The sequence below is a fragment of the Micropterus dolomieu genome, linkage group LG22 (assembly GCF_021292245.1).
Source record: "Micropterus dolomieu isolate WLL.071019.BEF.003 ecotype Adirondacks linkage group LG22, ASM2129224v1, whole genome shotgun sequence".
In the NCBI taxonomy this organism is placed as follows: domain Eukaryota; kingdom Metazoa; phylum Chordata; class Actinopteri; order Centrarchiformes; family Centrarchidae; genus Micropterus; species Micropterus dolomieu.
Window position 1 is genome coordinate 14,277,072 of NC_060171.1, and position 14,434 is coordinate 14,291,505.

General features: G+C 39.8%; 1 protein-coding gene and 1 long non-coding RNA gene across 2 annotated transcripts in view; one reads left to right on the plus strand and one right to left on the minus strand.

Moving 5' to 3' along the window:
- Positions 1-295: 295 nt before the first annotated feature.
- On the plus strand, positions 296-1,551 carry LOC123962397. Its single transcript, XR_006822920.1, has 4 exons — positions 296-421; positions 515-588; positions 714-795; positions 884-1,551. It is a non-coding gene; the product is annotated as an uncharacterized LOC123962397 (long non-coding RNA).
- A 1,581-nt stretch (positions 1,552-3,132) lies between these two features.
- Positions 3,133-14,434, minus strand: part of duox (dual oxidase) — a 16,121-nt gene continuing 4,819 nt past the window's right edge. Inside the window, exons 9-33 of the mRNA XM_046038129.1 lie at positions 13,796-13,886; positions 13,037-13,139; positions 12,602-12,774; positions 12,302-12,477; positions 12,083-12,201; positions 11,860-11,997; positions 11,644-11,757; positions 11,003-11,205; positions 10,460-10,645; positions 9,974-10,199; positions 9,362-9,455; positions 9,102-9,277; positions 8,938-9,007; positions 8,721-8,762; positions 8,281-8,459; positions 7,896-8,126; positions 7,676-7,775; positions 7,534-7,583; positions 7,290-7,417; positions 7,022-7,175; positions 6,630-6,862; positions 6,378-6,536; positions 6,117-6,272; positions 3,572-3,700; positions 3,133-3,464 (exon numbers count right to left, since the gene is read on the minus strand). Coding sequence (XP_045894085.1) covers positions 3,342-3,464; positions 3,572-3,700; positions 6,117-6,272; positions 6,378-6,536; positions 6,630-6,862; positions 7,022-7,175; positions 7,290-7,417; positions 7,534-7,583; positions 7,676-7,775; positions 7,896-8,126; positions 8,281-8,459; positions 8,721-8,762; positions 8,938-9,007; positions 9,102-9,277; positions 9,362-9,455; positions 9,974-10,199; positions 10,460-10,645; positions 11,003-11,205; positions 11,644-11,757; positions 11,860-11,997; positions 12,083-12,201; positions 12,302-12,477; positions 12,602-12,774; positions 13,037-13,139; positions 13,796-13,886 — 3,553 coding nt within the window. The 3' untranslated portion in view covers positions 3,133-3,341. The remainder of the gene's footprint in view (positions 3,465-3,571; positions 3,701-6,116; positions 6,273-6,377; positions 6,537-6,629; positions 6,863-7,021; positions 7,176-7,289; positions 7,418-7,533; positions 7,584-7,675; positions 7,776-7,895; positions 8,127-8,280; positions 8,460-8,720; positions 8,763-8,937; positions 9,008-9,101; positions 9,278-9,361; positions 9,456-9,973; positions 10,200-10,459; positions 10,646-11,002; positions 11,206-11,643; positions 11,758-11,859; positions 11,998-12,082; positions 12,202-12,301; positions 12,478-12,601; positions 12,775-13,036; positions 13,140-13,795; positions 13,887-14,434) is intronic.

Genomic DNA, 14,434 nt, shown 5'->3' on the forward strand with positions numbered 1-14,434 from the left:
TGGCACACTGTCACATGTGAAAACTGTTTTAGATAATTAGTTCACTTTGCAATCAGCCTATAAATAAGCCACAGGTAAGCTGTCCGTGTGGAGTACAATGGAGGGAGCAGGAAGAGTGAGAAGAGTGAGAATTAGAGGAGGCCGAGGAAGAGGATGTGGAGGTGAAGAAGCGAGAGAGAGAGGACGACAAGGACAAGGAGGTGAAGTTAGAGGAAGAGGACAAGGAGGTGTAAGAGGATGACGAGGAGGGGGAAGAGGAAGGGTAAGAAGAGTAAGAAATAGAATTACTGATGACATCAGAGCTCCAATAGTGGACCATCAACCATGGAATGATCCTGAGGGAAGCTGGCCAACGGGTTCAGCCTAACTTGAGCCGCTACACTGTAGCAAGCATCATAAGGACATTTCGAAATGAGAATCGGTTAGTAAATTCACTTTTCACTAAGTTTTGTAGCGCTGCCATACTCTAATGAGAAACAAAACATGTAAAAATACTGAAATTGTTACTTTACAGAATTGCTAGACGTCCAGATGCTGGGGGCAGAGGAAGAATGTTCACTGCAGAACAAGACCCATATAGTCAATATGGTGATTGCAAATAATTCCATAAGGCTACGAGAAATACAGTAGTGCATATTTGAGGATGATACCACCTTCCAAAACATACACAATGTGAGCATTTCTGTATTATGTCGTGTACTTGTCCACAACAGAATCCGAATGAAAAAAATCTACAGAGTCCCTTTTGAAAGAAACAGTGAACGTGTAAAACAACTGCGATATGACTATGTGCAGGTAAGCTATAGTATCATTGGTACTGAATCTGGAAGTGCATAGTGCTGTGCATGGGCCTGATGTGCTGCATTTGTTTTGTCTTGTCCAGAGAGTGATGGGTCATGAGCAGCTTTCTGTGGATGAGGCAGGTTTTAACCTCACTAAAACAAGCAGATGTGGCAGGAACATTATTGGACACTGAGCCATAATCAATGTCCTAGGACAACGTGGTGGTAACATAACTATGTGTGCAGCTATAAGTCAAAATGGTGTTGTTCACCATCATGCAACCCTAGGCCCATATAACACTGCACAAATTATTACATTCCTGGACACCTTACATGACATGCTCACTAATGTTCAGAGACCAGAGCAGACCAGATACGTCATCATATGGGACAATGTTAGTTTCCATAGGGCTGCTTTGGTCCGCAACTGGTTTACAGATCACCCACTCTTCACTGTACTCAACCTCGCTCCATACTCTCCATTCTTGAATCCAATTGGAGAGTTCTTCTCTGCCTGGCACTGGAAGGTCTATGACCGTCATCCCCATCAACGCATAGCCCTTTTACAGGCAATGGAGGAGGCATGTGGGGATATTGACCAGGCATCATGTCAGGCCTGGGTACGGCATTCCAGAAGATATTTTCCCCGGTGCCTTAGACTAGAGGACATTGCATGTGATGTAGATGAAATTTTGTGGCCAGACCCAGAGAGACGACACGATATAGACTGATTTAAAAAAAAAATTACTATTTTGTGTTTTGACTTGGAAAAAACCCACTGGTGTTTGTTTTGATGTGTGTAAATAAACACCAGTACTTGAAGTTTGGATCCCTGTATGTTTACAGAACTATGACAAAAGTATGACCTCAAACTGACATAGCCTACCTTGTGCACAGAGAAAGCAAAAGCCAGATGTGTTTTTTATTCATACCATCAGTGTGTAGTTGGCGCATTGTGTGCTTATTAATGTGATGGCTTGTGTTAACTGTTTGATACAAAAATACCATTTTTACGAAGGTTTGAAGAGTTAAGCAAGGTTTATTAGCTTTTGCAAGAGAATTACAATGTTTTGCTAATTTGGTGAAGGGTTTTCTTATTTGTGTGTAGAGTTTTGCAAAAAATAGCCAATAGTTACAAAAAATGTGCTTAAGCCATCAGAAAAAACTGTAAAGTAGCATTTGTGCAGACAGCACTCACTGAGAAGTGCAGTTTGTCACAGAATAATATTCAAGATAAATACTGATCAATAATAATAATAATAACAATATAATTCATAAATTCATGTGGCACCAAGGAAAATGTTTTTTATCTCTTAATCTTTCTCGAGGTGGAGAAGCTGTCTGTCTTGTCGCTCAACCGACAAATCTGAAGCTAATGTAAGCTATGACTATGAGCTGAGTGTAGCACCTTTCTGGGTTTTAGGATGCTTACTACTGACATGACATTGATTGAATATAAAATCAATCCTACATTGTTATATAAAAAAATCACAATGACAGTTAATTCAAGTTACATCTCAGAGTCAAACAGCAAATAAAAACTCACATGATGCACAAGAATTAAAAAATATTTTATGATATTATGTTAAATAAAATGTCTCCTTGTTGACTGATTTGATTTTAATGTAAACAATATAATTCATAAATTCATGTGGCACAAAGGAAAATGTTTTTTATCTCTTAATCTTTCTCTAGGTGGAGAAGCTGTCTGTCTTGTCGCTCAACCGACAAATCTGAAGCTAATGTAATATCTATGAGCTGAGTGTAGCACCTTTCTGGGTTTTAGGATGCTTACTACTGACATGACATTGATTGAATATAAAATCAATCCTACATTGTTATATAAAAAAATCACAATGACAGTTAATTCAAGTTACATCTCAGAGTCAAACAGCAAATAAAAACTCACATGATGCACAAGAATTAAAAAATATTTTATGATATTATGTTAAATAAAATGTCTCCTTGTTGACTGATTTGATTTTAATGTAAACAATATAATTCATAAATTCATGTGGCACAAAGGAAAATGTTTTTTATCTCTTAATCTTTCTCTAGGTGGAGAAGCTGTCTGTCTTGTCGCTCAACCGACAAATCTGAAGCTAATGTAATATCTATGAGCTGAGTGTAGCACCTTTCTGGGTTTTAGGATGCTTACTACTGACATGACATTGATTGAATATAAAATCAATCCTACATTGTTATATAAAAAAATCACAATGACAGTTAATTCAAGTTACATCTCAGAGTCAAACAGCAAATAAAAACTCACATGATGCACAAGAATTAAAAAATATTTTATGATATTATGTTAAATAAAATGTCTCCTTGTTAACTGATTTGATTTTAATGTAAACAATAATATTAATGATTATAGAATAATGATGTAAAGAAGAACACACATTAACATTTCAGGACATAAAATCAAAACTTCCTACACCGACTGTGATTTTGTGTAGAAAAGTATTTCTAATTAACTGCTGCAATAACTTGTATTCTCCAGCATAAAGTGGCTCATTGTTCCTTCTGTAACCATGATTTCCATTGCTCTGCAACAAATTAGAAGTTCTCATAGTGATGCATAAAATGGGCCTGATCCCTCTTGTTCATCTGCTGGCAAGCTTTCTCTACGTTCTTGGTCAGTCCTGGTGGTCCACAGCTGAATACACCAATTTTACCCACCTACAGAAAACAATGCACATTTAAGAGATTAATTTATTTTGTCCAGAGTGGTGTGCTGGGAAAAGTTTCAGAAAAACACAAGGTACGACGATGGAGGAAAGACTGACCTCAGGGTGAACTTCCTGCAGTGAGCTGAAAAAGGACACAAAGGGTGGACGGCCGAAGTGGGTGACGGACCGGAGGCCAGTGAAAAGACTGCGGTTCCACACCTTCTGAAAGTGTCGCTCACACACGTACTGTCAACACATTGCAAAGACAGTGGTGAGTGATCATTAGTCCTTTAAATTTAATTACAGTTTTTCTCAATTGTTTACACACAAATTCTGTTACTTGAGACACAATGACCACAACATGTAACTCATTCACCAACCCCCTGAACCAATTCTGCTAAACTACAAGCACAATTCCTGCTTTACACTCAAATTGCAGTTCTAAAACACACTTTTTTCAAAACACGACACACAATTCTCTGCTTTTGGCACAAGTTTCATGCAGAAAATATCTTGTTTTCACAAGGAACACACTGCCATTCAAATATGCACAATGACTCATCACAAGGGCAAACAACCGTCACACAGTTTTCCAATTAGCAATCAGAGCTTTAGCATAAAAGGGGAACAGGTGAGCTCTTCAATGGAGCAATGGATGCCAACATTGGAAACAGAGGCAGAGCCAGAGGACGGCCAAGGACCGTAATCTCTGATGAGATCCGAGCCACTTTGGTTGATCATGTGGTCAACCATGGTCTAACAATGAGGGAGGCTGGGCAAAGAGTACAGCCAAATCTGAGCAGGTACACTGTAGCATCCATCATCCGGACTTTCCGAAATGAGAATAGGTAAGAAATCTACTCTCACTAGCAAATTGCAGTACTGCATATCAATACAGTACTCAATGAGTACAGTAGTACAGTATTGCCTGTGGACTGTTCTGTAGGACTGTAAAAATACTGTAAAGTATGTTTCAAGTATTTAGGAAATGTATACCTACTTTGTATTTACAGTATTTTACTATTTGTTTGGCAGAACTGAAAGATTACCAACATAAGGTGGTCGGGAACGTCTTCTGTCTCCTGAACAGGAAACTGAAATCATAAACATGGTCCTAGAAAACAATGCCATAACATTACAGCAAATACAAAGAAAAATAATAGAAAACAATGACCTGGCCAGCGCGGAGGGAACATCACAATGTGTGCAGCGATTACCCACCACGGTGTCATCCATCACCATGCTACCCTTGGCCCCTACAACACCGCCCATCTGATCATTCCTGGACACCCTACACAACACACTCATTCCACCAGATCAGGTAGATGGCCCAGAGCAGCTCAGGTACGTTGTCATTTGGGACAATGTAAGTTTCCACAGGGCTGCTCTGGTTCGTAACTGGCTCACTGCCCACCCACGCTTTTTAGTTGTTTATCTCCCTCCATATTCTCCATTCCTCAGTCCTATTGAGGAATTTTTTTTCTGCCTGGAGATGGAAAGTATGACCGAAATCCACAAACGCGTATACCTCTTCTCCAAGCTATGGAGGATGCATGTGGAGATATAGCAGCTGATGCTTTTCATGGCTGGAATCGCCATGCTAGGCGATATTTCCCCCACTGCTTGGCCAGGAAAAACATTGCTTGTGATGGGGATGAGGTGCTGTGGCCAGACCGCAACAGAAGAGAGGATGCAGCATTGTTTTTAGTTTTTTTTACTGTAACTGTGTACGGTAAATTCTTCTGCTGTTTTGTATGTGGAACTTTGTGTTGGTTGGGAATGGGATGTACACTGTGTACTTTGTTTTTGTGGGACAAATAAAATATATTTGTTACCGTGTATAAAAACAACATTCTCAAATATTTTACAACACACTTATGTATGTACTGTCTGTAGTAAGTGTAACACTGAACAAAAAAAAAGGCCTAAGTCATTATGATGAATGGAGATGAAGTGTTTTCCATTCATCATAGTGTTTTACATTGAGCACATCAGTGTTCAACTGGTTCTTATGTCTATTCATATGATGGTTTGTGGGTCATTTGAAAACAAAATAACATTTTTGAGAAGAAATAACATTGTTTTGAATGTAAAGTTTCATTTTGCAGGAGAATTGAGGGGTTTTGCCGTGTGTGTCTTTTGATTTGTGTGTAGCATTCTGAGAATATGACACATTCTTTCGGAAAATGTGTGTAAACAATCGAGAAACTGTAATATTAAAGGAATAGTTTGGGGAAATATGCTATTTGCTTTCTTTGTGAAAGTTAAATCAGAAGATGCTAAATATTGAGCTATAACCAGCAGCCAGTTAGCTTACTGTAGCATGACATGAACACTGGACAAAATGGAAAAATACTAGTGTTTGTATGGATTACACAAACGAGACATAACCTGTAAATTGGTGACCTTTAGTGGTGCTAGTAGTTTTGTTATCTGTGGACAGAGCCAGGATAGCTGTTTCTCTGTTTTCAGTCTTTATGCTAAGCTAAGCTAATCCTGCTTTTAGCGGACAGTAGCTTCATATTTACCATACAGATGTGGCAGTGGTAATCTTCTCAACTAACACCAAGCAAGAAAGCAAAGGAATATATCTTATTATTCCCGTAAGGTAGTACATGCAACATATTTAGAAGTCAACATTAAAATGAACTGAAGATCTCACCAGCATGGTGGTGCGGAGGTCGAACTTTTCGGCCACCTGAGTGATGTAAGTGTGGACTGAGACCAGGTCCAGGGTGTCCAACTCCTCCACCTCCTTGATGATGTCTGACACCCACTCAAACTGACGTTGTGTCCGTGTCACCCAGATGAAGTACACCTTCAAGAGAGTGTTTGTAGAGTGAGCTTCTTCCACATATATAAAATGCTTCAGGCAGAGATTCAAGACAAAATGTACTGTTTTATTTTTTATTTTAAACAGCACCTTTTTACATTGAATCTTGGACTTGATGGAGGACTTGAACACCAGGTCTTTGAGGATGGACGCAAATGGAGTGACTCCAATTCCTCCGCCCACCAGAACAGACACCTCAAAGTCAGTCCACTCCTGGTGGCCCTCACCAAACGGGCCATCCAAGTACAACTTATGAATGAATAAAATATCAAAGTCAGTGTCACGAAAAAAATTGAGAACCAGATGAAACAATTCACACACATAAATAATGCTTTAACCTGCCTTTGGATAGGCTCCGAGCTCAACCAGGCTTTCGTCAGTGTAGAGCTCTCTGAGCCGGCTTGTCCAGGGCCCAACAGCACGGATGTGTAGGCTCAAGGTCTCTTCGTGGGGGGCTGACGTCAGTGTGAATGGGTGGTACTCATCTGTCCCCAACATTAGGCACGCAATGCGAACCCACTGGCCTGAACGGTACACAAAGCCCTGTGGTCGCTTGAACTCCAGGTGTGTCACACCTACAGTCAGGACAGCCAAGGGATGTGTGAACTCAAATGCAAAGTGTGCACAAACATCAAGCTATTTCAGTGAAGACGGTGAATTTAATTAGCAAGGACTAAAATCAGGGAGACACAGAGAATAAGGAGACATTTAAAATACTCCATGGTGATTTTCACCTGAAGGCAGCAGCTCAGCTCTGACCACTGGGATCTCCAACTTCTTCCTGTTCAAACTGATAAGTTTGTCCAGCAGGAAGAGCAGTGCAGGTGGAATTAAGTAGATGTGGAAACGGGGCTCTTGGAGCAGGGCAAAACTGCCATGAACAACTGTCTGTTGGATGAATACAAAGGCAACACCACACTTTTCATGAAACTGCCTCTCGTCATGAAAGCGACCTGACTGCAGAATGCACTTGGTGTATTTTGAAGTCAGAAAAGTACTCACTAGAATGTAAACAACAACGTAGAGGTAATGTGTGATCCAAAACCCACGAAAACTGATGCGACGGAAATAGTGTGTTGCAAAAACATACATAAATGCAAAAACAAAAAGAAGCAAGATACCAGTGATTCCTAGGAAAAGGAAGCAGAGCAAAAATAATTATAGTATAATACAATACAATAAAAAAAACAATAAAACAAGCAGTCCATGTACCACTCAAGGTCAAACATCTGTTTTCTTATGATACCTGGAACAGTTTGAAAGAACCACCACGACCATTTCTGAGGAAGTTCAGACCTAAAATGAAAACACTATAAATTAGCTGACATATCTCCTGGCAAAGTGTGTACAAATATCTGATCAAATCAGGCAGTTATTTCAAGCATTACCCATTGTTGGATAAGACTTTAGGGAATAGACAAGACAGGATGCTGAGGTCGCTGATGGAGAAGATGTAGACGTTGACCACATGGCCCAAACTATGAACAACTACAGTCAGAATAGAAATAGGAGTGAGCTTAAATAAAATGTAAACAGGTGAAGACATAGAAAATTAACTTTTCGTAATTTCTCTACTTTCATTTCCGTAACATGCACCGGTCTACCAACTTGTAAGGATGATGGCAGTCATGGCCATTATGCGATGGAAATCGACGGCTGCATCAAAGGGGATGTATTGGTTGAGGAAGGTCTCTCGGCACAGCGTGATGAGGTTGCGACACACAGTGAGGAGCATGTAGGGAAACAGAAAGGAGATGGCGGCCGCCGAGCCACGAGAAACTATGATGCCCACCAGTGAAGTCTCAGGGAAGCCTGTGGAGTCGGCGTGCAAACTGTAGTCTGCAAACAAGGGTTTTAATAAGTTCCAGAGGTTTGTTTCAGAAAAGGCTCACACTAACCAGGAAGGTATGATGCTAAAGGTAAAGAAGGACTATAATACGTGAACGTGACACAGATAAGAATCAGAACAAGGAGAAGAATGATTTCTACTCACAGTAACATCTTTCAAGAGTCACGCCAGCTGTGATGCCGTAAACAATGAGGAAGCAGACGATATGACGGCGATAATTCTCAATGAAACGTTTGAACTGCTGGATCTTCTGCTGGATTGGGTTTCTTATGTACTGCTCACGCTTGGGCTTTACATAAACATTTGGAGTGTTGACAACTGACCTGAAAATATTCCGATCCATTAGACTTTATTCAGTAGATAGTCTTTGCTCTCTAGCTGTGGAGTTTTTGACCAGGAGGGTGTGATACTTTAACTTTCTACTGTAAAACCTTTATGGTTGGAGGGGCTAAAGAGCAGTTACATCATATAAAATGCATGCAAGGGGAACCTGAAGAGGTCATTTTTAAACCAGGGATAGTTTTCAATAAACACTGTTAATAAAGTAATTTACAGTAGCAGAAAAACTGAAACAAGGAACAAACTTTTTCCGTCTGCGTATCTCCTGTCCTTGTGTCTTGATGATGCTGCAAACAAAAAATTAATATGATTATAAGCTGGTCCACAATGGTCACTAGGGATATATAAATTAAAAGGATTAAATGAAAAAGCTACAGTGGATCACTGTTTTTAATTACACTGACAAGCAAGAGTTGTAATATTTGTGGTCTGGATGAGTGATCACAGCCCCTGTTCTCTTACCTGTTTGCTGGACAGATGAAGGACACTCTCTGGTCTCGACTAATCTTCTTCTTCTCCTGTTTCTCCATCCCTACACGCACAGCAGAGGCGCTAATTTATCAAATAAGGTCAGAGAAATGAGGATTTTACAAAAAAAGATCTTTTTAGGCAAAACTTTTTCCAACCTTTGACATTGAGTTGGGCAAACTGTAGCTCCTTCTCATGATCCCGCAGGAGGAAATGGAAGTCCTCCCATGTGATTTTCTCCTTGTCATCAAAGCCTGCGGCCTGCATCATGGCCTTGATGCCGTCCTCGACCTGGCTCTTTGACAGAGCACAGTTGGAGACTTCAATAAAAGACCTGCAACACATCAAAAAGATGAAGATGAACTTTCAGACAAAAAAAAAGACACACTGGGATGAAAAAAAGAAACACTGATCACACCTGAGCATCCTGGCAAATTCTTCTTTTGATAAGAAACCATTTCCACCAATGTCATTCATGGAGAACATCAGTTTGGATTTTTCCTCTGGAGACCCTGATTACACACACATATCACAATGACAAAATGTAAGAAGTTATTGGATAATGACATCAACTTTTTATTGGATATCAGATATGTTCTGTACTGAAGTCCATTGCTCATTCCAAGTTGTCTAGATCTACATAACTTCAATCTATAAAATCTTTCATGAAATGGAATTTTCTTTACTTGATTTACTTATTTATTTATATACTTGGATTTCATGGGGTGTTCAGTAAATGTATTTGCATTTGCAGCTGGACACTGCAGCTAGCTTATTATTACATTCAGTAGAAACATTTCCCATGATTGTCTAAATGCTTTTCTACTTTCCCTTAAGTTCTGGAAATGCAGTTTTTAGCAGAAAAAATACAAATATACGTACAAAATCACAAATATTTTAGCATTAGTTTTGTTCTGTTAATCAAACTGCATCTGTTTTTTTATTTAGGCATTTTTTGATGTACATGGTATGTATTGCTTCGAGTGACAGCACACCTACAAAAGCCACAGTATTTTGTTGTGTATTGTACCTTTCATAAAGATAACCAAAACATCAAGAAACTCTTGGAAGGAGAGGTAACCGTTTCCGTCTTTATCAGCTAGTGTGAACATGGAGTCCACGAATAAAGAGTCAGACTTGAGGCCCAGTGCATCAGCAAACTCAGATGCTGTCAGCTCGCACTGGAGAACCTCTCTGGCTTTTTTGTGGGAAATGCCACTCATGTCCCCAGCGTCGCGCTTCTCTATTTCCAAGACCTGTGCACCAGAGGGACAGCGAGGGACAGCGTCATCATCACTATACCATATGTGTCATTAGTAATATCACTGACGTTAACTGAGGTTACTGTATGTCCATCACAGATGAGGTAACCATCAAGACCAACAATTAGTTCTTTTGGCTGGAGGTCGGACCTAATTTGACCTCAAACAAGGATTGACAACATTTTGTGACTGAGCTTTAAGCTGCTGCCGTAACAGAGCAGAGAATGAGGTAAACATCCAGAGGCTGAAAGTACCTTAGACAAAGCGTGTCGAATGAAAGTTTCCACAATCTGTGCCCTCTGCTCTTTGGTTAAAGCCTCCTTCAGCAGTTCCACCTCTCTGATCTCCTTCACTCTAATCTCCTGCCCGGTGTCTGTCACCCCCGAGTGCAGGTGCATGACAAATGCTGCACGTTTGCTCTCGTCATCAAAAAACAGCGTCTGGAGCCACAAAGAGGAAGAGGAAGCATCAGGAGGAGATTAACAGGATTGTAGGGAGATAAAAAGTGGTGTAGATAGGTACATCGGCAGAATCATGCTTGCATCAATGATTGGATAAGGGGAAATATAAGAGTAGAAGCAACTTCAGAGCATAAGTGAGAAAGATGGATGCGCTTAAACTGCAAACAATCTTAAATATGAACACAGAATTTGGTTGTAAATGCTTACACAAGATGCACCAGCAGCAACATTTTAAAAAAAACATTTTCCCCTTACAACTTGAATCAGATAGCAGCTGCTTTTTCTCATCAAGAGCCTGAAGGTGTAAACCACCCACTCCGATTCCCCGCTACTCACCAGGTCATACTCTTTTGATACTTTGAGCAGCAGAGCTTTCTGGTGACGGTCGTTGGAGAGAAGGACATCGAGGTAGTCCTGGTTGCCCAGGTTGAGGCAGCGATTAGTGGACCCAGATCTATCGTAGACCTGCAGCATCCTTCTCTCATTGACTTCCACACTGACAGGATGCAGAGGTTTTTTATGGCCCTGCCACTCATAGGCTAGAGAGAAAAAGTAGAATTAGAAGAGGTGCAAAACTGGTTTCTGGTTGATGATCAGGACAAGTGTCAAATAACAGGAACTACCAGCAGTAAAGAAAACAAACAGCCTTTTGGTTTCACTGTCACCTGTGAGTAACTGATTATCAATTGAGTTCAGTCTAGCGTTAACAATGTGTTTCATGTTTTGTAGCTGACATAATATAAATCATGTTACTATGAACCTGTCCCATATTCAAAGGCCATAAATTAATGTAATGAACTCAGTTACAACTGTGTTGATGCTTATGTGACAGACGTAATGTCACATTAGCTGAAGGCCAGCGTAGCAGTAAATCATAGCTGCTGACAGTCAGGTGATGTTTATGAACAACTGACATCGAGTCAGTTGTAAAGCCTGACTAACAGATATTATGTTATTAATCCCCTCAGATTTCATACCAGTGATTCCCACAGATGGCTGATCTGTTCTGTCACCAACTTGTCTTGCTCTCTGGAACTTCCTGTACCTGTACTTGCGAAGATACGCCACCATCCAGGCCACTAGTAAACTCACTGTGAAAGTAATAAAATCACCACTTATTGTCAGTTTTACAACAATACTGCTGATGTGTTTTTTGCTGTGCAAAGACATGGCTTTTTGAATATTATACTGACCAACAGGAAAGAGGAACAGAACAATGACAGATATCCCAAAGCCAGCTTTACTCCCATCAAAGTAATTAAGTTTGGTAGCATTTGTGCAGGGATGGAGCATTGATGCATTCAGCTGTGTGGGTTGCGGACAAGGATCACCTAAGGCAATCGAGAGAACCATTTTTGTCAATAGTTTACATATTATTACATGTTTGTGATTTAAATATAAGAGACACATTTTTACCATCCTTCCAGAAGAACACGTTTTTCTGAATTTCAGTGGCTTCTGTGCTTGTGACTGCAACAAGGACGTCATGAAAGGTGACATTGCGGATCAACTGGATCTCCTCATCTGTGAACAAACTGGAAAACACACAGTAATATGAAATCCAGTACTTCACACAATAGGATTTGATACTCTGATGGCTATTTCTATTTAAAAATTCTTTTAGAGAGGAATTACCCATTCTGTTTGTTTTCAAACCAGAAGCGGTCTCCATTTCTGATGCGTTCAAACTGGTCCAGGATTATGGCGGAGAAAACTGGACCTGGACCATCGAGAGACTCCAGCAGTCCTCCAGGGAAGAGCTCCAGTTTTGAGATGTCTCTGTTATACAGTTCTGCAACATTGTGCAGCAACTGTTGAAGCAGAACACAAGATGCACTTCAACACACAGGACTACTGTTAAACCGTTTGATGCAGTTCAGGTTTGATCATTCTTTGCTTAAAGAAATGTTTTCTGCGTGGGAGACAAGTTTTTACCTGTGGATTGGTGCTCGTGAGCCCAGGATTTAAGTCTTCAAAAGTCTCGACCGGAGGCAGATCCAGAGCTTTTCTGACCTCAGTGTAACTACGAAGGCCAAAGTCTCTTCCTCTTTGGATGGTCATAGCCACCAGATCTGACCGGGTAAACCTTAGGGGTCCGTACATGAAGTCTGTCAGGGTGCGAATCAGATTAGAGCAGAGTCAGCATTTATGAGTGATATGTATTTAATATATATGTATGTTATTTTATTGAACATTTCCATCTTATTTTCATGGTTGCTTGACTTTTTGTGTATTTTCTCTTATACGTTGTATATATTTGACTGTTTTGCACCACCACATCAACGCATGTTACTTACATGTGAAACCTACAAGGCAATAAACTTGTTTCTCATTTCTGATACAGGTAGTGAATAAGAAGGATTATCACACCTCTCAGGTCCTCCACAACAATATTGTCTTCTCTCTCTGCAATCTGGGAAGCCATGCCCATGAGGAGGGCATCTACATCCTGGCTAGTCTTCACATTAACTCTCTGGAAACACAATGACAGAAGCATATATTATACAGATTTATACATAACAGATATCTCTTCTCGCTAAAAGGTGGCCATTCAAAGTTCACAAGCACATTTTAGTCTTAAAGTAGAGGCATTCTAAAGTTATTCTTTGGAGAGGTAATTTGTAAAGAAACCATCATCATCCATCACACTAATATTCATTATGCAGGCACTAACTATACAATGAAACATAACTGAGAATTTATCAGAGAAATACTGTGTTAAAATATGTTAGTTTTAAACCTCACAATCTTTGCTTTTCTCTACAGAAATAGAGAATATGTGGTTTGCAATTAAAACAATGGCAGAACATTTCTACAAATGGCCTCATTTGTCCTTAGAGACACACACTGGTTTACTTTCCTGCCTCTGAAGCCATAAAGCTCAAATCCTGCAAGAGCTTCTCTGATGTTCTACTTCTGTACTTTTCCACTGTCTCCATAAATAAACAATTGTGTGACTTCGCCGCCTGCTCTCATTTTTAAAAAATCATTATACTACTTCTTAACAAGAAAGCAAATAAAAAGAAAGTAATCTGTATCAGTGGTTGAGTGTGGTGGAGAAAAGGTTTAAACACATTAAGTATTTAAAAGAGCACACCAAAAATCTTCCTTGTAAAATTCATGATGTACCTGACGTTTCCAAAAGCTGTTACAAAGACGCATTGCTGGTGATAAGCTGCCATCTATGTTGACAACCTTCTGAAAATGGCAGGTTCTGTTTCTGGGGGAAAAAGGAGAGCCGATATGGAGGGTTGTATTTCAAACAGTTAGTATATACTCTAATTTAGATGGTGTCCGACTCTGTTCACAACTGACAATATTGCACTCAACTAAACATAATGAGCTTAGATTTGTTTTACAGGTGCTGGTCATATAATTAGAATATCATCAAAAAGTTGATTTATTTTAGTAATTCCATTCAAAAAGTGAAACTTGTATAATGTATACATTCATTCCACACAGACTGATATATTTCAAGTGTTCATTCCTTTTAATTTTGATGATTATAACTGACAACTAATGAAAACCCCAAAATCAGTATCTCAGAAAATTAGAATATTGTGAAAAGGTTCAATATTGAAGACACCTGGTGCCACACTCTAATCAGCTAATTAACTCAAAACACCTGCAAAGGCCTTTAAATGGTCTCTCAGTCTAGTTCTGTAGGCTACACAATCATGGGGAAGACTGCTGACTTCACAGCTGTCCAAAAGACGACCATTGACACCTTGCACAAGGAGGGCAAGACACAAAAGGTCATTGCTAAAG